The 24,861-nt window shown below is 48.2% G+C and overlaps 2 protein-coding genes across 5 annotated transcripts in view; both read left to right on the top strand.

Annotated features, from left to right (window-relative positions):
* The window catches only part of SORT1 (sortilin 1), a 73,547-nt gene extending 69,206 nt beyond the window's left edge, over positions 1 to 4,341 (top strand). For all 4 annotated transcript variants that reach the window (XM_040999128.1, XM_040999126.1, XM_040999127.1 and 1 more), the window contains one exon: positions 136 to 4,341. In XM_040999128.1, coding sequence (XP_040855062.1) covers positions 136 to 150 — 15 coding nt within the window. In that variant the 3' untranslated portion in view covers positions 151 to 4,341. The remainder of the gene's footprint in view (positions 1 to 135) is intronic.
* Positions 4,342 to 7,414: 3,073 nt separating this feature from the next.
* On the top strand, positions 7,415 to 19,829 carry MYBPHL (myosin binding protein H like). The gene is made up of 8 exons (XM_040998770.1): positions 7,415 to 7,582; positions 15,595 to 15,683; positions 16,229 to 16,424; positions 16,638 to 16,777; positions 16,864 to 17,023; positions 17,129 to 17,265; positions 18,507 to 18,693; positions 19,798 to 19,829. Exons 1-8 carry the CDS (start codon positions 7,453 to 7,455, stop codon positions 19,806 to 19,808), a joined length of 1,050 nt encoding a protein of 349 aa, XP_040854704.1. The 5' UTR covers positions 7,415 to 7,452; the 3' UTR covers positions 19,809 to 19,829.
* Positions 19,830 to 24,861: the final 5,032 nt, after the last annotated feature.

Here is a 24,861-nt window from a genome sequence, read left to right as displayed (position 1 = left end):
CTCGTGGTCAAGGTGTGGTTGGGGCAGAGGGTGTTGTTAAGCCAAAAGCACCTAATGGATGGTCACAAGAGTTAGTAAGCCCATAGCTGGGACTTTTTCACTTGTCAGTAATGCAGTGTGTGTCTTGTTTTTCAGGACCTGCTGGAATAGCTCCTTCAAGGAAGCTGGAGCTGAGTGTGAATGATGGAACCGCGGTACCTCCTACACCCCCATGGCTCCAGCTCGGGGGAATAAAGTTCCCATTGCGAGAGACCCAGCTCTGTTTTTGCTGCTTCCATGAAAGCCAAAAGGACTGACACTAAAGACACGCCGGGTGGGGGTGGGGAACCGCACTTATGATTGGCTCCAAAAAGAAGGGAAACCATTTAAATTCTTCTAACTTTTCACCTCAAGTTCTATTTTTTTGTAAAGTATGGGCTTTGGTTTTGTTTTCTTGTCTTAAGGATAATGAAATGGAATTGGAAAGGGACCGACCAACCCCCGTCTTGTGTATTCTGCGTGACACCTACCCCAGGGCATCTGCCAACTCTGACATCAACTCTCATGATTGGTGCTGACAAAGGCTCTGCTGGTGACACGAAGCAGTGGCTGCTGTGACAACTGGGGACTGTGGTGCCTAGCCCTGGGGTCAGCCCTGCTCCTGGAGCATGGCCCACCAGCCCCTCACACAGTTCCCCGCTGCAGCTTTCTCTTCCACAGAGACCACAGGCCACCGTGATTTTTCCTTTCCCCTGTTTAATTAGGCAATACCCTTGTTAATTGCCCTTTGGCAACTAACTTAACCATGTGCTTCCAAGACACTAAATCAGGAAAATGTTAACAGGGCAATATTTTTAACTTGGGGCAGGAAGAAGGGAGCAGCCGAGAACTGACTAGATTTAGCACCTATTAAAGGAGAAACTCATGCTGCTTTTGAGCTCTTTCAAGCTGTGCTTTGTGTGTGTGCCAGTGGACTTGCTCAAGGACGGGGTCCGGGCTTGCCTGGAGAACTGCCCAGGCTGGGCGCACTCCCTGGAGCTGATGGTGGTGCCCACGGGGCAGCCCCAAGGACTGAGCTGCAGTCTCCCCTTCCTCCTCTGGCCTGGTGGGGGGGTTGGCTTAATGTCCTGTCATCACAGTGGCTGTCTCTGCTGCTTGCTTCTGAGTTGCTCTTGTCCATGGAGCCAGAACTTTAGATATTTTCAGATTTATAGACTTTTTAAAAACAATAATAAAGATTTTATTATCAAGCTCTCTTCACCCATTTCCGCCTCCCCTCACCCCAACTTTGCCAAGTCCTTTTTTTACACAAGACTTCTGGCTGAAAACACTTCCAGTCTAGAAGATGCTTTGTGTAATGCGTTAGATTCAGATTTTCAATTTAAGGAAATTTTCCATTTGACGTTTCTTCAAATTAAATATGCTATAGGATGCAGTTGGGTGGGTTTGGCAGTGGCCATATAGAATATGGAAAGCTGCAATAATTTGTTGTAATACAGGTTGAACATTTGCTATATAGGAACATAGCATATTAAGCTTTTGATCCGAATGTATCTACTGTGCTGGCCACAGTTTCCCCCAGAAATGGTGATTGGGAGATTCTTTGGAAGATACCACTTGCTGCTAGTTAATTGTGTGGCTAAAAAGTCAATTTAAACTCAGTGTGCCAAATTAACTTCTGTCAGAATGGGTGAGCAGATGGCCGAGTTCTCTCCTCCCCAGCATCAGGGAAGTGGGGGGGGGGGGGGAGGGTTTGAGGAGAGAGAATTTGAAAAGACTTAAAACTGCAATGAAATTCAGTGAGTCAGGGAGCTCTAGTTAGAAAATACAATTAGAGCAGTTTCTGTGCAGAGAATGAATGTTTGTTAGAACAAGGGACACCCCCTTTGCATACTTCTAAAATCAGTTCCAAAGACGTGCCCACTCACAAATCATCACAGTGTGGTCAGCCTTTGCTCCACACTCACCTCTTTCCCAAAGTGGATCTGATGCCCAGAAAAGACCTGTTAGCACTGCACAGCTTCCTCCCTCAGCACACACCATATATGGTAATGAACTCTTTAGTTCCTAGGTGTAGGAAAGTTGATGTTCTTTGCTTATGGTGCTATCTGGGATTTCTGTAGACCTTAGCATTCTCAGAGCACTTGAACTTGAATGACATCATTTGAATCGCACAGTGTTCTTGTGATGGATCTAAGAAACCAAAAGTGAGGAAACCAGGAATGTTCCCTGTGTCAGGAACAGCTCTAGACTCTTGCCATCACTGCACTGGCTAAGCGCTCAATGCCACACCTGCTTTCTGAGAGGGGTTATGCCACTTTGGGGCAGGGATCAGGGGGTTAGGGGCAGACCGAGTAAGGCATGCCACACAGTACTCTTTTGCCACCTAAGTGAGCAAAGTGCTTCTGCTGTTTTTTATGGCTGAAACGGTACGGAAACCACCCCTCTGTCCCTCATGAAGGTTGACTGCTGCAGGGCTGTGTGGGGGTGGGGTCCCGCTCCCAGCCCTGTCCCACACCTGCTGGTCAGCTCCACTGGTGAACTTCCACTGAGCTGATTCCCTTCTCTGTATGGCCAGTGGGCTTCCTGTCTGACCCTGACTCACTCAACAGAGTAGGCCTTCAGCAAGAGTAAAGTAGCCTATGTTTGTGACAACTTCTTTCAAAAACAGAAAAGAAAACTTCCTGATTTGTCCTGCTCATGGCAGGAGAGTTAGTTATCTTTGAGGATACAACATAGCCCATTCCAAGCTTGAGGTGGTAAAGAGACTATCCTTGGGAGGTTGCAAGAGTGTAATTTGGCATGTAAGATAGATTGGACACATCAAACCATCCAAAGTGCTCTGGGCTCCTAAGTCCAAATGGATAACACTCACCCTTCCTGCCCTGGACTTAAGGTAGCCTTGGGGTTTTAAAGTGAGATCAGAGACAAGGGATGGACACACCTTTGCTGTCGATTGAATGAGGATTCTATCTAGAAGGAGAAAGGCCTTTGGAAAGTTATGACACTTCTGGGAATAGTTCAGAAGATTGGATAGATTAACTGTACCTGAAATTGAGAATTTACCACTTGCCTCCAAATAGGCCTTCAGAGTGCATCTCTTACTTGTAGATTTGCCTCTGGTTTCCTGTATGCCCATACTGACCTTTCACCCCTGATAGACTAGCAAAGTGCTGGCCACCTCCATCTCCTGCAATGAGCCTGTAAACCATAGCTGGTTTTCCCAGGGCCTCTGTCACCATACCAGCATGCAAGGAAGAGCTCGGGTCCTCCACACCGGCTCCAGGGTAATGACTAATCCGATTTCACGTTTTTATCCCCCAGGCGTAGAGAGTCTCCATTTAGGAGAGCTGTGTAGAGCCCCACACCTGTACACATGGCCTAGAGTTCACCTTGGAATTGTCGGTACAGCCCCATTGCCCTCAGTTGAAGCCAGGATATTTGGAACTGCTAGGATGGAATGGAGTGCTGCCTTTAAACTTTGTCACCTTTCTTTATATAGGAAAGTAAACGTCCTGTGAACAAAACCAAAGTTTAAGATTTGCCATGTGGTGGAGTGACAGGGAGGATTGGAGTCAGCAGGCGCCAGAGTTTGTATTCCACCTGCCAGTGCTTTGCCCGGCTCCGGCAGCTCTGGGAACACTGACCTGCCCTCACAGAGCCTGGGCCTTGTCCTCCGGAAGGAGTAGTAAAGTAGCAGAAGCTTGTTGATTTCTCAGTTGTGTTGCGTTACAACAACATGTTTATAAATTTTAATTTGAAATTGTCAACAACTTGCTGTATGCAAGGGTTTTTTTCGCAATAGTACATCCTTCAGCATTGTTTATATGGAATAGCAAACTAATCTGTACCTTTATATATATATATCTATGTACATATATACATGTATAAACTGTATAGTGTACATGTTAATGACTGATTCGCCCCAGCTCCCTCGCTCCGCATGCCCTCAGTTCCCTGATGATCCTGCCCAACTCCCCTCTAGAGAGGAGGTCGCACTCCCCTTTTCCTAGTGCACAGAAATGCTCAGGGTCCCCATGTGCCTGTGCCCAACCCTCACTTGTCTCTTGTCCCTTTTCTGAGCATGTGGTCCCCCTCCCCCACCCACCACCTCCGCAAGCTGTGGACCACTGCCTTCCTAGGAGAGTGTGAAGCAGTATTAAGATCACTACTGCATGTGCACTAGAAACCCAAGTTTTCTGTACCCATGGGACAGAAAAATTGCATGTGAGGTGGGATAATCAAGTTCCAGTGATCCATGTCAGTTACACAGCAAAGCCAGACCCCATACTAAAATTCTACAAAATGGAAATAAAACTCCAATTTCTTTAGCACTGTATAAATAAATCTGAATATGTTTAACTTTGTACTGGGAGTTTTCTGTATATTTGCAATCTTTGGGCTAGAAATAAAACAGACTAGACTTTGTTACCTGACCTGGCATGATGACCAACTCCCATTTGTTGATATGAAAGCTTTTTCCAGTTTTCTGGCTTCAGAAAGCAAATTCCAGCAGCTCAGAATAAGCCAATTAAAGGACCAATAGTATGTATCATAATACAAAAGATATTACATAAATTATGGGAAAAACAACTTCTCCCCAAAAGATGAATTGTTTTGCCCTCAAGGTATCTGATTTTTTTTTTCATTTTCTTGTTCTTTATGCTCACAAAGATCTCACTGCAGGGATGGGTGTTGTGGTACAATGGGTTAAGCTATGGCTTCCAAGACCTGTGTCTCATATGGAGTGCCAAGACAAGTCCCAGTTTTTCTGCTTCCAATCCAACTTCCTGATAATGCACCCCGTGAGGCAGGGGATAATAGTTTGAGTGCTTGGGAACTGCCTCAGGCAGAGTTCCAGGGTCCTGGCTACGGCTTGGCCCCCAATCCTGGCTGTTATGGGCGTTTGGGAATTAACCAACAGATGGAAGAATGCTCTTTATCTGGTGCTCGCATTTTTTTTTTAAGATTTATTATTATTTTTTATTATTTTATTGGAAAGGCGGATTTACAGAGAGGAGAGACAGAAGATCTTCAGTCCTATGGTTCACTCCCCAAGCAGCCGCAACGGCTGGAGCTGAGCCAATCCAAAGCCAGGAGCCTCCTCCAGGTCTCCATACGGGCGGAGGGTCCCAAAGTCTTGGGCCATGCTGCATTCCCAGGCCACAGGCATGGAGCTGGATGGGAAGAGGGGCCACCCGGATTAGAACTGGCGCCCATATGGGATCCTGGCGCGTTCAAGGATCCTTAACCACCAGGCCCCCGCATTCTTATTCTAATGTTCTCCTTTGCAAGTTAAGTAGACAGAAAATAAAACGGTTTTTTGTTTTGATTTTAAAGACCCACCTCCCATGGTGTTTGTAAGAGCAACTTTGTTGTTCCCCAGAAAAAGTCTAGCATTCCCACTCACCTACCTCCTCAAGGTTTTAGTTGCTGTGCCGTTCCTGCTGGACATAACATGTAATTGCTCTCCTGAGCTCAGTGTTCCCAGGGGCAGGTTTGAGAGAGGACAACATTACAGAATTCAGCCTCAGGATTGGTTTCATGTCAAGGAACTCTACCCAAGAGTGTTCTCTGACTTCCAGCACCAACCTGTCGAGGTTGCCTTTGTGGCCCGGGAAGAGGACGGCCCAAAGCTTTGGGACCCTGCACCCGCGTGGGAGACCTGGAAGAGGCTCCTGGCTTCAGATCGGCCGTTGCGCTCACTTGGGGAGTGAATTATCAGATGAAAGATCTTCCTCTCTGTCTCTCCTCTCTGTATATCCGCCTTTCCAATAAAATAATAATAATAAAAAAAAACTATTTTTAAAAAAAAATTTTTAATGTAAATTTCTAGCTCCTACCTGACACTTGCTGAATTAGATTCGCTGAGAAGCAGACCATGGGAATCTAAATTTTTCATTTACTTCTTTACATCTTTCCTGCAACAAAAATGTAAGACCAGAAAAGGCTGGGTAAATTTTCTGACCAAAATGTGTACAAATAGGATATGTGGGAGGTGCCCCTGTTTGGAGTTCACTGTACTTACAGGGGGCTTTGGTGAATCATGCATGACAAATAAGGGACCTTCAGCCTAGTTCTGACTTGGCCTATTGCCAGCCATTCACCAACCAAACCACACCCCTGGGCCAGCCTCCACGGTCAGCATCATATAGCCACCCTGGCCCCTAATAATGAGGTTGATGGGCCCAAATGTACTTGCAAGTTGTCCTGGACCTCAGCATCTTGCACATTGCACAGACTGGGCTTCTATCAGCCCTAGATAATAACAGGGCTCCTCTCATACTGGGAACTAAAATGAGTAAGAAATCCACTCTTCCACACATATTTTTCTCCCCCTTAAGAAAAATACAGAGGCAGCGGATAATATATATGAAGAATCTGTCCTTGCCACACAGCTTTGCTGTGGCTTGGAAGTTAGAAGCACTTTATTTTTTCTAAATAATCAGAGGGAATGCTGACTTCTGGTGATAAGAAGGTGGGAGTATGGTAAGAGGCTAGATCTGGCTGGCTGCATTAAGTGATGGTTTGGCTCACTGGGAGATGGATCAGGGCCTCTAGGTGTGACTAGAGCCTCCAGGGCGGCTGGCTGCTTCCCTATGTTTTTATCACTGCCCTCAGCCTGGTCATGGCATCATCATCCCTTATTTCACAGACCAAAAGTCACACTCAGGCCTTTGGGCTTTCCTCAGCCTCTCACTGTGTGTGCTTTATCTCCCAGGAAGGGAGCCATCAGCAGCTTCCAGAGGGGGAAGTGCTAGCCTGTCCTAAAATAGCTCCCATTATTGAACATTTGGTCCACTGCATTCTGCTAAGCATTTTAAAGAGATTACTGTCTTAATCCTCACAGAAACCCTATGGTTATTACTCTGTCCATCTTACAGATGAGCGAATAGATGTAGGGCTGTGGTGGTATGGTGGAGCACTGAATGTGCCTATGCCTCACTGGCCCACCCTGAGTCAGGGGGTCCCCCACCCCAGGCCTGGGCCAGTGTTCAGACTGTACAACCCACTGACTGCAGAGTGAAGGGTGAGCAGTGCAGGGTGCACCTGTGAATCAGCTGACCCCAGGCCTTGCTCGGGACCTAAGCAACCCGTTGCAAGAGCGGGAGGTCAGGAGCTGAGATGTCACCCAATCCTCACAGCTCCAGAGCCAGAGAGCCTCTTTGGATGGTCTGTGTACTCGAGCCCTGCCCTTGTGCTGTGAGAGGTGTCATCTCTCAAGATAACAAGTCCACCTCAGCCCTCCTCCTGTGGCTATTCTGAGCTCCTCTCTGATCCCCCCAACCTCATCCTGAGCCCCTACTTCAGCCCTCCACTGGGAGGAGCTGGATGAGGAAAGCCCAGCCCCATCATGTAATCCTGTGGCCAGGACCCTAGGGGAGGCCAGCCCGGGGAGCAGGTGTTCAGCCCCTCGCTCAACAGCAACAGTGCAAATCTGCAGCTGGAGACCAGCCTTGGGATAGGCCCAGTATGGAGGCACTCACAGCACTGGAGGCAGCCTCAGAATCCACACTGAAGGTGGGAGTCACCAACCCAGCAGATGCCGAAGGTGGACAGGTGGTTGGCAGCCCCCCGGCCCAGCTCCTACCCGCTGTAGAAGGTGAGGCTGGGAAGGCGGGGGCAGTGGGAGAGGACAGCTGCACGGCCCTGACTGCACCTTGCTGGGTTTTCTTAGGTCTGGCTCTTTCTGGGGCACAAGCATCCTTCCTTGCTTGTGCCCCGCCCTGCTCCTCTTGGATGTAGTCTTGCTGGTACTCGAGTGTGTTTGCTGGAATTTTGTTTTTAACTGGCAAGTCAAGTGAATGGCATTTATGGTATTTTATATTTAATTTAAAGCAATTTATTTTTACCCTTTAAGAAAAATGCCTGTCACGGGGACTAGGAGGACATGATCAACTAATGGCCACAGGAAAGGGACCGAGGGTGAGATAGTGACCAGTACAGTCAGACCAATGAGCTTTGGCAACAGGGAAGCGAAGTGCCAAGCAGCCTAGTAAAGGGCTGGATGTGCAAAAGCTATTTGAATATCAAGGGCAAAGCAGACTGTCTCATGAAAGAAGAGGTAGGGGAACAAATTATGTGAACAGATTAAGTTGGAGTAATTGATGCAGAAAACCAGTTTTGTCCTCATGAAGCCACAAACAGAGGGAGAATGAAAGCCAAGACAAAACTCTGACTTTGGTCCCCAAAGTCCTGGGCGGGAAACACCTCACTCGTGCCTCCTGCTGGCTGCAGAGTGGGCTACTGTGGGTAATCATCTCCTAACAGCCACTGACCTAGGCCACACACATACAGCCTGAACAGCCTCACCTTCCCCTGTAGCTGCTCTGACATAGCAGGGACGAGGATCAGCAGCACCCAACAGCTCAGACCCAGCGCCACCCCACAGGTCACAAGCAGTAAGGACACTGCCTGACATTCTACAGAGCGGGTGCATGTCTTTTAGCTGCCTGGGAAGGGCAGACAGGAAATCAAAATCCTAACGCTTTACTACGTCAGTCCACTTCCCTGGGCCTCCATTTTCCCAACTGTAACTGCGGTGTTGAACTAAACCCTTGTCTTAACTCCTAGATGGATATGGACCCTTAGGAAAATCTGATGAAAGCGCCAGAGTCTTGCTCCAGGAAAAAATATACCCAAAAAAGAAATGTTCTCAGAGTTCATAGAACTGCTGAAGCCTGTCCAAAGCTCCTTCAGGATGCCAGGGACCTGGACTAGTTCCCTGAAAGTCCCAAAGACTATATTCCTCTTAACTCCTCCTCTTCCTTATAGGGAGCTCTAGGAGAGCATGGCATGTAGCGCAGGCTTCAGGAGCAAAAAAAAAAAAGTGCAAGTTCAAGATAAACTGAAACTGGCCAATCCTGAGCTTTTAGTCAAGCAAGCCCTCTAAGGGGCTGGCAGTGGTCAACAGGCCTGTGTCTGTCCTCAGCCCCATGTTGAGATCCCAGGTCCTGGGGAGCTCCCAAAACAGTGAGAGGCAGGGGAACAGCCTGCACCTCAACGTGGAGATGGGAAGGACAGCCCATCCATGACTTCAACATAATTGTTTCCACGGGTTCTCTGTCCCCTTTTAATCTGAACTGTTCTTCCAGCCATGGGAAGTGCCTAGGAGTGACATTTCCTTCCCTCCCTCCCTCTTTTCCTTCCTTCTTTTTGTGCCTATTATATGCCAGGCACTGTTCTTGGTGCATGCATTATAGAGCTGAACAAAATAGGCAAAAATGAACTGTTCTCCTCATGGAGTTATAGTGACAGAAATTAGTGATGGTCACTGCACCAAAAATAATGCAAGTTAAGGGGACAGAAAGTTTTGGTGTTTGGAAGCCTTCAAAGTTTCTGTTTCACTCAGGATCTTCCATGAAGACTTCATAAGGGGACATGTGAGCATCAGCCTAAAGGAGGTGAGAGAGCAGTGCACACAGGTGTTGCTGGGCAGGCCATTTTCCACACAGAACAAATTCCAAGCCTGGGCAGGAATGTGCTGCATGAGTTGGGGTCACTGAAGTGGTAGCACAGTCAGGAAGACAGTGGTAGGATTCAGGTTGGAGAGAAAACCGGGTCACACTGTACACCTTGAGTGCAAGACAAATGGGCAGCCAGGGCAGGGCTCACCTGATCAGTACTTCCCTGGCTACTGTGGTAATAAAAATAGCAAAAATAACATTTGAAAATCAGAATGCGGGAGAAAGTCTGGAGGCTTAAAAGAGGAAGGTGTGTGATAGTCACCTGGGAGAAAAAGAGATGGCATGGACCAGGGAAGTCAGAGGCACTGCCAGGGTCCTTTTGGATATAGTGGTCCCTGTCAATGGCTGTAGCGGAGGCATGGTTTTATATTTGCCTGCGTCAGGCTATTCTGTAAAGATGCAGGCACTAACTGGGTGCAAACTTTCTTCAACTAGGGTTGGGTGTTGGCCAGGACGTACAATGCAGAGAGAAAAAGATTAGGGGATTTGAGTGAGTATTCAAGAGGGTACAAAAGAGACCAAGAGAGCTGGTTCATGTCCCAGCTGCTCCACTTCCCTTCCAGCTCCCTGTTTGTGGCCTGGGAGGACAGTAGAGAATGGCTCAAGGCCTTGGGACCCTGCACCCATGTGGCAGACCTGGAAGAAGCTCCTGGTTCCTGGCTTCAGATCCGCTCAGCTTCAGTCATTGCGGCCATTTGGAGAGTGAATTAGCAGATAGAAGATCTTTCTCTCTCCTCCTCTGTAAATCTGACTTTTCAATAAAAATAATCTTTTAAAAAGAAATTAATCTTTTAAAAAGAAAGAGAGGGAGCGTGCCCGGCACAGTGGCCTAGCTGCTAAAGTACTCGCCTTGAAAGCGCCAGGATCCCATATGGGCGCTGGTTCTAATCCCAGCAGCCCCGCTTCCCATCCAACTCCTTGTTTGTGGTCTGGGAAAGCAGTCGAGGACAGCCCAAAGCCTTGGGACCCTGCACTCATGTGGGAGACCTGGAGGAGGTTCCTGGCTCCCGGCTCTGGATCAGCGCAGCACCGGCCATTGCTGTAATTGGAAGAAAGAAGATTTTCCTCTCTGTCTCTCCTCCTCTCTGAATATCTGACTTTGCAATAAAAATAAAAGAAGTCTTTAAAAAGAAAAAAAAAAAAGAGAGAGGGAGAGAGAGACCAAGAAATCTATGTTGGTGGGGAGCAAAGTCCTAGAAATGAAAGGGTTACAGGAAAATGGATCATAGATCTTAATGATGCTTAAGAATGGCTAATGTGGGATCATCAGAGGATATGAGTAAAGGGATAGAAATTGCATTTGGAACCCTAGTTGATGAAACAAACAGGACTCAGAAGCAGGAGTTCTTATGAGCATAAAAGCTGAACAACTAATGTTTCTGTTTAGCAGGTAATTATCCTCCCTAAAGTAACATAGAGGTTCAGGCTTGTCTCACTTGTGGCTTGGTCATTTTCCTTAGGGTCCGGTGATCATATGCATACAGCTAGAGCAAATGAGTGAAAGAGAAAACTCACTTCTTGGCCCAGAAATTATGTTCATCATTTCCACTCATATTTCCTTGGCAAAAACTAGATGCCTGGTCATACAGCAAGCAGGACTGGAAACATCCCTGACTGGGCAGCTGCTTCTCAGAGCTAACTACACCATGGAAGAGATAATGAAGTTTTGGTGGACATTAGCCATCCGTGTCACAGTGGTGATGATGAAACTGGGAGATGCTCGCAATGTGGGTCAAAAAGGGATTGCAGTTCCAGCATTAGAGATGAGTACAGGGGCCGATGGCTGAACGAGAGGGGACACAATCAATGCAGGAATGGCAGGCAGGCCAGGTTGCAATAGGTCCTGCAGGAGTTGGGCCAGCGGCTGCAGAAATGACCAGGCATGTGGGCACCGAAATGACCAGGCGTTAGGAATGCAGCAGGGTTGGAGAGAGTGCCAATGAGTCAGGATGACCCCCAGCCACCCATACAGCATGATGAGCACCATCTTAAGATGCCAGAATCTTTCTCAGAGAAGTACCGCCAATTTCATGGTATTCAAGGAGGTGACCTCTTACCTTTCACAAGGTACTTCTGAGGACACCACATTTTTTTTCCTGCCACAATCCTCCACTCAGGTCATGGTCATATCTCAAGCATCTGTGAATGTTCCTACAAGAAATGCAGATGCTTTATTGGAAATCTCTGTTTAGTTTCAAAGCCTTATCTGGAAATCTTTACTGGAAATCTCTGTTTAGTTTCAAAGCCCTATCTGGCCTAATTTACTTGCTCCTTTCCAGATAATCATTAACACAGGCATGCGTGTGGACACTCAAACACACACATATGCACATATACTTTCTTTTTTTAAAGATTTATTTACTTTTATCACAAAGTCAGATATTCAGAGAGGAGGAGAGACAGAAAGGAAGATTTTTCGTCCGATGATTCACACCCCAAGTGACAGCAACGGCTGGTGCTGCACCCATCAGAAGCCAGGAGCCAGGAACTTCCTCCAGGTCTCCCACACGAGTGCAGGGTCCCAAGGCTTAGGCCATCCTCGACTGCTTTCCCAGGCCACAAGCAGAGAGCTGGATGGGAAGTGGAGCTGCCGGGATTAGAACCAGCGCCCATATGGGATCCGGGCGCTTTCAAGGCAAGGATTTAGGCCACGCCACTGGGCCCCACATATATTTTCACACACTCATAAACACATACACAAACTTACATATGGTCATACAAACACAAACCACAGACACACACTCCTATTAATCCCTCCAATGTGTTTATCTTGTTTCTTCTCTTTCCAAGATGTATCTAATAATAAGCAGTCTAAACTCCATAGCCCTTAGGAAACTGCTAGAACAAAATTTCTAAATGGGTGGAGAAACATTGTAAGAGGATGTGAACCATTTCTCATGAGAATAGAAGAAAACAAGCATCAACTTCAGCAGAATAAAACTAGAGTTGATACTGGACAGCATTTTCTACTCAAGAGAAATCAATGTCTTAGAACTTCAAGTAGTCTTCCCTGATTATTTTTTTAACTAATTTGAGAGACAAAGTCTCTCATACAGCTCTGCTCCAGTGGGTCACTCCCCAAATGACCACCACAGCTAGAACTGGGCCAAGCCAAAGCCAGGAGCCAGAGACTCAACTCGATTTCTGACACAGGTTGCAGGGACTAACCACTTGAAGCATAACCTGTTGCCTCTGGATGCACATCAGCAGGGACAGAGCTGGGACTTGAACCAGGCACCCCAGTATGGGACGTGTGGGTCCCAAGAGGTGTCTTGCCAGCTGTGCTGAAAGCTTGCCCAATCATTCTCTGACAATTTTTGTGAAAGAACTAGACAGTATTCTGAGAAAACAACAAAGCTGAAAGTAACAAAGCTGAGAAGCCACTGGCTCTCAAAGGACTTGTCACAGTGATTTTCCCCTGCACTGAAGGGGGAGAGACCAAACTGGCTGTCACAAGCCGGGTCTGAGAAAGCCAGGGCTCTGCAGCAGGCCTCTAGTCTTTGGGTCCCATTCCTCCTTGCGCCGAGGTGGAAAAAGACCTTGGGCATGGGGTGAGGAAAGCCATTCCTTACCCAAGGTCAATACAATTTACACCTCATTTGCCTGGGATGTGCGGAAGAGAAGCCTTAAATGAGCCCAAGTTAAGTTTCTCAGGAAAGGGTCAGATTGCTGCCTGGGTTGAATTGGGAGGAGCTGCTGGTAGCATCAGCAGCTGTCACACCATCTCCTGCAGCCTCAGCCTGGCCTGGGTGCTCTGTCAGCTGTCCTCACAGCCCTCCCCCTGGGATTCTGCTGATCGTGCAGTCCTCACCTACTTGTATCTAACAGCAGGGGTAGTCTGATGACCAGGGAAGAGCTGGGCAGGAACTTTCCGCCCGCCCCCCCCCCTCCCCCGTCCCAGGAAGGCAGCACCTACACCTCACCTCTGCTCAGCTGGGACTCTGGAGATCTAGAGCACCTTCGGTCCACCCTCACCCAACTCCCATCATGTCAGCCTGTGTTGCACAGCTACCAATTTCTTTCACTTTTCCCTTTAGTTTGGGTGGAAAAATGCAAATGTTTCCCAAGGTATTTATCTAACAAACAAAAGAAGTACTAGGTGTGAGTGCAAACAGCAAGCATCCATCCACACAGCCTACTTCCTACCTGTGGTCTGAGCATAGGAGGGCTCAAGGACACATCTCCCAGGCAGGAAGGCCTGGGTCCAGTCCTCACCTCAGCCCTCCACAGTCCTTGTGTAGCTCCCTCTGCCTGCCCTTCTTGGTCTCCTCCCTGCAGAGCAAGCTTGCCATCAGTGCCCCAACTACGGTGGCCAGCGCTAAGTGGACAACAGGCCATGCTCAGAGAATGAGCCCTTCAAATCCAGTCCTAGAGAGAGGTGGGATCTTAAGGTGACAGGGTAACCGAACAATCAGGGCGGGAGGAGGATCCAGCCATGCCTTCCTCTGCACCAGTTTACTTCCAGCCCTCCCCTTGCTCCAGTGCTCACCAAGGCCCATCATGGCTCTGAAAATTCACCCTCTCTCCAACCCTCTCCTCCACCAAGTGGGGAGGGGTTATTTCCCCATCCAACAGTGGGGAACTAAGCCCAGTAAGACAGGATTTTGACCCTTCCATCAGCTCTCCACCCAATGGGGGAAAAAAAAAAAACACTACGCCTATTTTCAACTCCTTGGCTGCCTGCCAGCATGATTGTAGGAGAAGAACACATCACAAACACGTCTTCTGTACTGCATGCCCCGTCCCAAGCCAAGAGGGCACCAGGAACAGAGGCACCCAGTTGCCTAGGGCCCCACCCCTGACCCATTCTTCCTACTCAGGCCCTAGGCAAAACAGAAAGAGAGAGGACAGAGATCTGAATAAGCTTAGCTCCCATCAGCTCATCCTCTTAGCTGCAGATAAGATGGGCGCCGCCCAGGTAAAAACTGAAGTGACGCAGTGATGAATGAGACATGCACCACCTGATGTGTTTGTTCATCTACGAAGGACGCATGATCATGAGCTGCTAGTGGGGTGGGGGAATGGCTATGGGAATGAAGCTCTCTAGTCGGTAAGCTACCGATGGAGGTGCGGTTTCATCCATGGCAGTTCTAACTTATATGATGCACACATTTAAACGGTAAACACCCTCCTTCTGGAGTAAATGCCTTAGGATGTCTGTACAAAGAAATGTACATTATCAAACAGCTTGGAATCCACTTGCAAGCAGTCCTGTTGTTTGCCAAAGGAATGTACCTAGGGTGGAGTGGGTATAACTGCCAGGACTGAGTCATGGCAGGCAGGCCTGGGTTCTTGGTGGGAACTCAAATGCTGTCAGCTCTACAACAGCACAAGACTGTCTCTGCCTGTGAAAGGAGGAGACAGCCCAGCAATCCTGAGAAGACTGACAAGCCACAGTGTCAGCCAAGGCCCCCGTGGCAATCCAGGTGGCATGTGAACACTGTGGCAGCCCCAAGAGGAGAGAAGTCACACCTGGTCCTTCTCCAAACCTCCTGCTCAGCACTTTCCATCATGTCTTCTGCTTTCCTTCTGGAAGCCAATAAATGTCATCTAATCTGTATTTCACATGGGGCAGGATCAAGGGGGAACAAGCGGTAGACCTAATCTTTCCCAGACACCTGGCTCGCACTTCAATGACCTCGGTGCTGTCTGGGGTGAAGGTGGAGGGGGGATGTGGGTGAAGTGGCTGCAGGACTTAATTTCACCATGTTAACTCTGCCGATGGAAGGGAAAACATTCTCCTGTTCTATTCTGCACCAAAGTGGGAGGTTAGGATTAATAATGACCATGTCCTTGATAAAAGCGTATTAAGAATGAGCATAGAAAATGGCTGGGAAGACAAACTACACAGTCCACACTGGTACACAAATAGGAAAAAAAAAAAATCTGTGCTCATGAAAAATCAGTAGTTGAGAGTTATACATTCATTTGCATTGCTGTATCAGCTGCACTCCTGTTTTCTGAGTTTTAGGCTTCCCAGGGGAACCTTAGTTAACTGTTCAGCCCCAAGTCCCAACAAAATGCTGGTAATAATCTTTCCCTTCCCTCAGGGAATGGTTCGGTTTGGCGCACAGTGCCTGGGCCCACAGCTGGATGCAGTGTCCACTTCCTCTAAGTATCCATATCTCTCTTTTTCTCTTTCCCTCAGAGCACCCCAAGATCTTGCTACCTCGGACCCTGAGACAGACCTATGTCCGGAAGGTTGGGGACACTGTGAATCTGCTGATCCCATTCCAGGTGATCACCATCAGGCCCACTCTATGTGTGCAGCTAAGACCTGGGTATTGATTTGGAAATAGGTACTGGGAGTCCTGTGAGCAAGAGGGTAGTCTTCCCATATTTGACCAGAAAGTGGCCACAGGACCAGCCATCTGAGACCAAATGATCCATCCACTCTGCATTCCTAAGGGTGGACTTGGGGAAGGCTAGGCATGCCCCATGAGATGAGATGAGACTAACCCATGCACTTCCATCCTCGGAGGGCTGGGAACTTTTCAGTTTGGAGGTTTCTCAGAAGTTTGGGCAGCTATTCAGCTTGTTCTGCTGCCCTGAATGTCCATGCCCTAAAACTCCCAGGGGGCAGGGGACACTCAGTCATCTTCTTCCCATGATCCTCAGACTGCTGCTCCAAGGAGGAAGTCTTAAATAGTCCATCAAGCTTTAACTCAAGGAATTGGCAACTTAACATTAAATCAACCCCTGGGCCTGAGAATTGGACCCCTCTAAAGCAAGGAGAGTTGAGAAACTTGTTGAGCATGCTCAGCCTTTTCTCAACCCCTCAGGGCAAGCCCAGACCTCAAGCCACCTGGACTCACAATGGCCGTGCCTTGGATGCCAGTCGTGTGAGCGTGCGGAATGGGGAGCGAGACTCTATCCTCTTCATCCGAGAGGCCCGACGTGCTGACTCGGGTTGTTATCAACTTCGTGTACAGCTGGGCAGGCTGGAGGCCACAGCCACCATTGACATCCTGGTGATCGGTACCCTTGGGGAGTGGGTTGTGTGAGAGATGGGATGGTTCAGGCTGAAGAGCAGCTGTCTCAGAGAGCTAGACAAGCTGAGTGGCACTGTCACCCCAAGCCTGGGACACAATGGGCAAGGGGAGGGGTGGGCTGGGGAGGTGTGTGTGCATATTGGAGAGAGACCAGAGAGCCTGCTGAGGTCATGTCATTGCATGTGGGTTGTACTTTCAGAGAGGCCAGGCCCTCCTCAGAGTATTAAGTTGGTGGATGTCTGGGGCTTCAACGCGACCCTGGAATGGACACCTCCTCAAGACACAGGCAACACAGTACTCTTGGGATACACAGTGCAGAAGGCTGATACAAAATCAGGGGTGAGGCCCCGCTGGGAAGGAGGGAGGGAAGAATGGAACCTTCTGGAAGAGATCTTGTGCTAGATCTACTTTGTGGGACCCTGCAGCTGTGGTTCACAGTGCTGGAGCGTTATCACCATACCAGCTGCACTGTCTCCAATCTCATCGTGGGCAACTCCTATGCCTTTCGTGTCTTTGCTGAAAACCAGTGTGGACTCAGCGAGACAGCCTCCACCACTACAGATCTTGCCCATATCCAGAAAGCAGGTAAAGAAGACCCAGAGGCCATGACTTGGGAACACATGGAGACAAAGAGGTGAAGGAGGATGGTGATCTCAGATGCCATGTCATGACCCCTCTTGCTACCTACAGCTACTGTTTACAAGACCAAGGGGTTTGCCCAGCATGACTTCTCGGAAGCCCCGAAGTTTACCCATCCCCTGGCAGACTGCACTACAATCACGGGCTATGACACCCAGCTCTTCTGCTGTGTCCGTGCCTCTCCCAGGGTGAGTGTGGGGCTCTGGGGAGTGTGGTGCAAAGATACTCCCTCCTCCTGTTCTTTTCAAACTTTAGCCATGTTACAGAGCCTTCTAATGCTGCATCTGTGATCATCACCCCCATCCGTCTGCTTCAACAGGTTATTTAGAAACAGTTCTTATAACCCAAGAAGGACTGATGTAAATTATGTTTCCTTTTAGTGTTCATTCCTGGTATATGAAATTGTCACTTGCTGATCCGCTGGCAATTGGGTGTGAGCTTCAAGTTCTTTATCCGGTAGGACTGATGGAGTCCTACGGGTTTCTGACCCACACATCTATTCAGGGCCTGTCACAAGCAGGCTGTCTGGAACTGAGCCTTTGGCTGCAGCCTGAGCAAGGCTCTGTGCACATTTTCAGCCTGGTCACTGTGCTGCACATGTGGCCTAAAACACCAGGAAAAGCCTTTAACGTGCATCTTTTGAATTACAAGTCCTGAGCCAGACTGCACAGAGATGGATATCTCAGCAGGGGAATGTCAACAAACCCACTCTGAAAGCTACTTTCTAACTGGAGGGGACAGGACTGACTGATAAGTTGACAGTGGAATGAATTATGAATGAGTCACAGTGCACATGCAAAAAAAAAGGAGGAGGAGGAGGGAAAAGGAAGAGGAGGAACAGGCCTTGTCCCTAGTGCTTATGATTCATGAGGGGCTGCTTGGGCAATATGGAATGAAATTTATCAACTTTCTTCTGGTTAAGGATATTTGATGAAAAAAGCAAAGATCTAGGTGCTTTTTTTGATCAAGGAAAAGGAGCTTGGAAAATGCTGGAAATACCGGAAGAAGAACCCCTTACCACCATATAAAGGGTGTCAACCTTCCAGAGAGCCATTGTTTCTAGACATTATAGGGTATGGCAGATTTAGTTGACATCCCACATGGGCATGCCAGTTTGAGTCCCAGCTACTCCACACTTGTGATTTAGCTTCCTGCTAATGTGCCTGGGAAGTAGCAAATGATGGGCCAATTACCTGGATTCCTGCCACCCACAGGGCAGACCTGGACAGAGTCTGGCTTTGGCCCAGCCTAGCTCTAGCTTTTGAGACCATTTGGGGAGTGAAGCAGTGGACAGAAAATCAATCTTTCTCTCTCCCTCTCTTCTCCATTCTATCTTGATCACTATGCCTTTCAAATAGAGAAGTAAATCCTCTTAAGTAATTTTTTTTCTTACTGCAAATCCTGTTCCCCATTATGTTTTGTCTTCCAGCCCAAGATCATTTGGTTGAAGAACAAGATGGATATCCAAGGCAATCCCAAGTACAGAGCCCTCAGTCAGCTGGGAGTCTGCTCCCTAGAAATCCGCAAGCCAGGTCCCTTTGATGGAGGCATCTACACCTGCAAGGCAGTTAACCCCCTGGGAGAGGCATCTGTGGACTGTCGAGTAGATGTGCAAGGTAAGGTCAGGAGAACTCCTGCCAATCTTCTCCTCTCTCTAAAAGTGGCAGTCAGGTACCAAAGACACAAACCCAGATGGAGAAGGATTTACTGTCTGCAGGCTTTCATTGTGATCATCAAGATGTGTTTGAGCAGCCATGTTTGTTATCCCTGTCTCATCTCTTTCCTTCATAATTCTGTAATACAGAATCCCGCTCTCTGCTTTGCAGAGGAATGCAAAGTGTAGGGAGGTAACTGGTTTACCCCACATTTCCAGTGCTGATTCATAAGCAGCTGGCCCGGTGCTGAAAGCTTCCCCTACCTCCATTCAGATCATTTCTTCTTTGAACAATCTTCTGACTCCATCCAGGAAAACTACAGCTGTTTATTAAGTTTTATTTTACTTTCTCCTCTGCTTAGTTTAAAGAGGATACTGCACAACCTCCCTACCTTTTATTTTTTATTTATTTTTATTGGAAAGGCAGATTACAGAGAGACGGAGAGACAGAGAAAGATCTTCTATCTGCTGGTTCATTCCCCAAGTGGCTGCAGTGGCTGGAGCTGAGCTGATTCAAAGGCAGGAGCTTCTTCCAGGTCTCCCACATGGGTTCAGGGCCTAAGGCTTTGGGTCATCCTCTACTTTCCTCCCAGACCACAAACAGGGAGCTGGAAGGGAAGTAGAGCAGCTGGGACACAAACTGGTGCCCATATTTAATCCTGGTACATGCAATGCAAGGACTTCAGCCACTAGGCTACTGTGCTGGGCCCCCTCCTTGCCTTTTAAAGTATTCCTTCATTTGTCCATTTCTGTCATATTGCTCAGATCTATGTCACTGCACTTATGTTAATTATGTTGCATCATAATTATCTGGTTAATGGTCTCTTTAAGCAGTATCAAGACAAGGAAGTGTCTCATTACCTATGTCCCCTAGTTTAACACTGGTGGGTAATGTCTAAAGGTCTGTTCATGAATTTACATGTCCCATTCTTCTCTATGTAAAGCCCTTTTAACTAGAACCATGGACTCTCCAAATCTCTGAAATAGAATTTCTTTCCCAATGCTCTGGGAGATTTCCCAGAGCTTTCTGAGCATTTAATGTTGAGAAATGTCTGAACTTTTGCAGCTCCTCATTGAGGCTACCCAAGAGGACATGATGCCCTACCAAAGGTAAGAGCAGAGATAGAGGATCTCAATGGATCAGTTCATGTTTAAAGTTAGTACTGCTGAGCCTGGAACAGACTTAAATTCCTGAGTCTTTCAATTAGGTATTCACAAGGGACCACCTTTTTAAGCCACTTTTTCAAAAGCAAATATGATCACCTCCAAAAAGAGTTTATCATAGCTGAAATCCACTTTTTCACATCTTTTATATCACTGTCCCTCTTGGGCTTGTGATAGAAATGAAATCCAGTGCTCACTTCGGCAGCACATATACTAGAAATGAAATCCAGAGGTCCTTGGAGAGTGATGGTGCCGACCTAACAGGAAACCCTTGCGGAGGGAGTTGGACAGTTACTACAAGAAAAGATGCCACAGGAACCATTAAAAAATGATGGAATTTATAAATTACCCCATCTTGGGGTAGCAAGAAGGTAAGCACAGATGAAGCTGTCTTTGACAATTAAATGCTCCTACCTCAGGATCATAAGCATAGTAAAATACAGATTAGTTTGCCAGTGTTTTACTTAGAAGTTTATGCAGTCCAAAGAGAGGCTTATGCATTCCATCCCATCTGAAAGAAAATATCACTTTCATTGTATGTCAATAACAATTATTTGAATATGTGGTCCCCAGAAAACAGATGAATGTCAAAGGGCAACTCAGATCATCATTCAGACTCAAATTATCACTCAGATGTTGACAGCTCCTTCAGCGTCTAAATCATACATAGCAGAAATAGTGTGTATGCAGCTCATGAGAGAATTAAAAAGGACTGGTTCCCAATGTCCCTTCTGTCTCATAGCTCCTGGCTGATGAAAGTTGAGAATGAATTCAATCCCACAAGCCATTTGTTGAAGCCTATTCTTGACAGATAGTAAATGAAAACCCTAAGGGATGCATTAAAAGCACAGGAGAGCTCTTTGCGCCAGCTGGCTTGCAGAGGCAGTTCTCTCTGCGTACTTCCCCTTCTCTGAGTTCATGCTGTTGTGTTATGTTAGCTGTCCTCTTCCCTCTCCCGTGCCCAGTGCCCAGCAATGATGCAGGATAAGTGGTGATCCATAGCCCAGAACCCAGGGACTGTAAAGAAGGATGCCTTAGTGTCCTAGATATGCCCTAGCTGTTTGCTGGTAATGGCCACAACAGACTTTCTCTTTGCAGTGTCTCCGGGAAGCCCGGCTGTGGCGAGATTATTCTTAAGGAACTTCAACACAATGTCTGATTTGAACTAATCAAAATAAATGTGTGGATCCTCTGTGCATAAGCACCCATCTGTTTCAGCTTTTCTATATGGGAAAACATTGTGAAATTCAGACTCCTTCAGCTCAACTGGAATCGCAGGATCCTGAGAGACTTCTTTCTCTTTCTATATCTTCCACAGAGGTTTTTGAAAACTGTGCTTTCTCTAGACAATCTATGACAAAACTGAATTCACCCCTACAGGATCAACTACTGGAAAATCATATTGAAATTACTTCCTCCTTTTCTTTATGGGCTTTCTAGTATAAAAAAAGAATAGCAGGATACACAGCTCTCACACAGAAACAACTGGCAGGCTGCAGAAATACAAGCATAGCTAATTAAAGACAGAGCCCTAAGACTCAAGGGCTGAGGTGATACTGAAGAGACTAGAACATAGGGGAAGGAATGAAGGTGAGGGTCCCTTGGCTAGCTTTGTTTTCATTTTTTTAATTTTATTTTTGATGATATTTAAATACTTGAGAAGGATGCATGCCCATGTGGACCACTGATTAGGGTGGGAAGGGTCGAGGCAGAGAGGAAAGTGGGTGAGACTATTGTTTCTGACTTTCTTTTTCTTATTTCTGTATCTGAGGGAAAGAAAGGGAGAAACCAAAACCAGCATCCTAACTGCATCAGTAGCCAGGGATGGGGGAATGGCCACCCAATGTCATCCCAGGGTCTCTGATGTGGCACATGTTCTAAGGGTACTGCTCAAGTGGTTTCAATAATTCTGAGATGCTGTCAGTCTTGTGGATCCAGGAATGAGCCCATTGGCTGACATAATTCACCTTAGAGTATCCATTCACCCAGATAGTTGCTGTCAATGCTTGGCGGAGAAAATTGTTCAATTTATTCTGTCCTCCATCCTCTGTTATGGTACCAGATGTCCTCTGAGAACCCAATGGACTGCCATATCCCCCATGTACATCTGGGCATCCTGTCCTCTGCACCGTCTTTAGCAACTGAGGAGGCCTGTTTCTGACTCATGCATTCCATGGTCAGCCCACAGATCCTGCAATTCTCCCTATGGCCGGAGTGCTGAGTTTGGGAGTTCAGTTGGGAGGATCTCCAAAGAAACCTCCCCTAAGGTGACCCGAGACCTGACTCTTGTGTGTGCTAGCCAATAGAGTCCAGCTCAGTCTGTCACCCACTTTATCCTACACACATGCTAGTGGTTGCAGTTGCTGGGTCAGTTCTGCCTCCACCCCCATCCCTGATGCAAACCAACAGATGCTGCAGCCCAGCCCATCTCTACCCACCATATGCTTGGCCCTCATGTACACCAACTGAACTTTGCAGTCCAGTCAAGACAACTCCCAATAACCCTCACCAGGCCTGCCCCCAGCCATGGTTCCTGTGCATGATGGTATTTGTAACAGACTTGTCCAGTCTGTCCCACATCCCACTCAGCTTTTGTATACACCAATGGGTGCTGCAGCCTAGCTCAGCACAACCAACCCCACTATCCAGCCCACATGTATGTTGGCAGGTGCTACCACCTATCTTGCTCAGCTAGGTCCATTTCCAGCCCCGGTTCTTATGCTCACTAGTGGGAGATGAAGCCCACCAGAGAGGATGAAGCTCACCAGAGAGGATGAAGCCCACCCGAGAGGTGCTCACAGTTTCCCTAGTAGGTCCACTTCCAGCCTTGGATCTTGCACTTTTCAGGTGGTTATGCAGTCTAGCTTGACAGAACTTGCCCACATTCCCAACACTTGCCAGTTGATGCTGTGGCAAAACCCGATCAGCTTGCACTTACTCTGGTTCATGCATTCACCATTTAATACAGTTGGTTATCTCAGCCTGGCTTTCCCATAATTCAACTCACATGCAGGTCAACTGGTGCTAACCCTGCCTAGCTTCGTCTGCGGCCAGTCCCAGTTGTCATGCTCACCAGTGGGAGCAGAGGCCCAGCAGGGGAGTCCTCACTGCACCCCTACCAGCTCACTCCCACTCCTCTCCCCAGGTCTCACATGTGCTGGTGGGTGCTGTGGCCAAGTTTGGCATAGCTCATCTCACCTCACTGTTTCTGGCAGGTACTGTAGTCCAACACGGCCCTGTCTGCCCCTAGTTCCAGTTCATGCTGGTGGGTGCTGCAGCCTAGCCCACCGTAGCCCAGCCAGCCTCCAGTCCTGGCACTAAAGTGAACTGGGTGATGTTATGGCCCAACCCAGCCTGTTCTGTACCTTGTCCTCGTTCTCACATTTGCCAGTGAGTGTTATGAACTGACCTAGCCTGACCCACCCTTAGACCTAACCCACAGGTATGATGGATGGTACTGCAACTTGTTACCTGACCTGCTCCCAGCCTTGGTTGCTGTGTTCACCTGCAGGAACTGTGTCCTGACAGAGGAGTTCCCCAAGCTCTTCTATCAGATCTCCTCCCTGTGGCAAATTTCACACACACCAGTAGGTGGTTGGCCCAGCCTGACTTGGTCCACCTCCTATCCTGGAAAGTACAGAAGCCTTGCCTGACTTGCTCACTCCCATTCCAACTCTTACTGTTGTGTTCTACAGCCCAGCCATGTCTGGGCCACCCCAAGACCCAGTTCTCATCTGCCAAGACTTAACCCAGACAGTCTTACACCCACCCTGGCTCTTGCGAGCACCAGCAGGTGCTGGAGCCTAGCCTAGCCTGGCACACCCCAGACTCAGTCCACATTCACGCTGAGGAATACTGTAGTCATGTCCAGCCCAGTTTGCTGGCCCTATTCTGGCTCTCATACACGCCAGTAGGAACTATAATCCAGTCAAGGCATCCCTTTAGCTTCAGCCACAGATCTTGTGCGGGCTAGTGGGTTGTTCTGACCCACCCCGGCATAGTCCATCCCCCATCTGGGCCTTTGCCATCAGATGCTGCGGCCTTGCCTGGCCTGGCCCAGCCCACCCCTAGTCCCAACTCTCACAGGTAGATGCTGCAGCCCAGCCCTGCCCAGTCTGGTCCCATCCCTGACTCTCATGAAAACTGGTAGATGTAACAGCCAATCCCAACATGGCCCACACTCCATCCGGACTCCTGCACGTGCCAGTGTGCTAAGGTTTGACCTAGCCCTGCCCAGTCCACTGCCCCTCTCCCCCTGCAGAACCAGCCCACACACTTACCAACAAGTGGAGCAGCCTGCCTGGCCTGACCAACACCCAGCCCTGATTCACGTGCTCATTAGCAGGAGCTACAGCCCACCAGACCCACTCCCACACCCAGATCTCACATGTACCAGTAGATGCTAGTCCTTACCTGACATAGTCTGCCCCCTTTGTCTTGGCCTCTGTGTGTACGGGTGGATGTTGTGGTCTGGCCTGCCCTACACCCTATTCCTGGGTGAATCTACAAGTGCTGCAGTCTGGCCTGGCCTGTTCCCAATCCGAGTACCCATGAGTATTGGAGAGTACCATGGTCATGCTTTGCTCAACCTTTCACCAACCCCAGCTCTTGAGTAAATCAGCGGGCTCTGCAGTTCTATGGGAATAAAACCATATATCCCCCCACAGAATCTGCCCCAAACCTGGTTCTCTCACATGCTGGTTAGTGTCACAACCTAATGCTACCTGTCCCTCATTCTGACACTCATTGGCAGGTACTGTGATCTAGTCCTGCCAGGTAAGCTCCAACTCTAGCTTTGGTGTATACCATGGGTAGTGGTCAGTGGTAGTCAATGCTAATGAGCCTAGCTCAGGTCTCCCACATGGACAGGTGCATTGGTCTGACCCAGAAAGGTCCTCCAGCTAACCTCCTCCAAACCACTCAGTCTCAGCCCCTTTGCTTACCTGCAAGTACAGTGACCTTGTCA

The sequence above is a fragment of the Ochotona curzoniae genome, unplaced genomic scaffold (assembly GCF_017591425.1).
Source record: "Ochotona curzoniae isolate NIBS_2020 unplaced genomic scaffold, NIBS_Ocur_1.0 scaffold_1037, whole genome shotgun sequence".
Taxonomy (NCBI): Eukaryota; Metazoa; Chordata; class Mammalia; order Lagomorpha; family Ochotonidae; genus Ochotona; species Ochotona curzoniae.
Note: the sequence above shows the minus strand (reverse complement) of the source record. Positions and strands in the feature narration are given on the sequence as shown.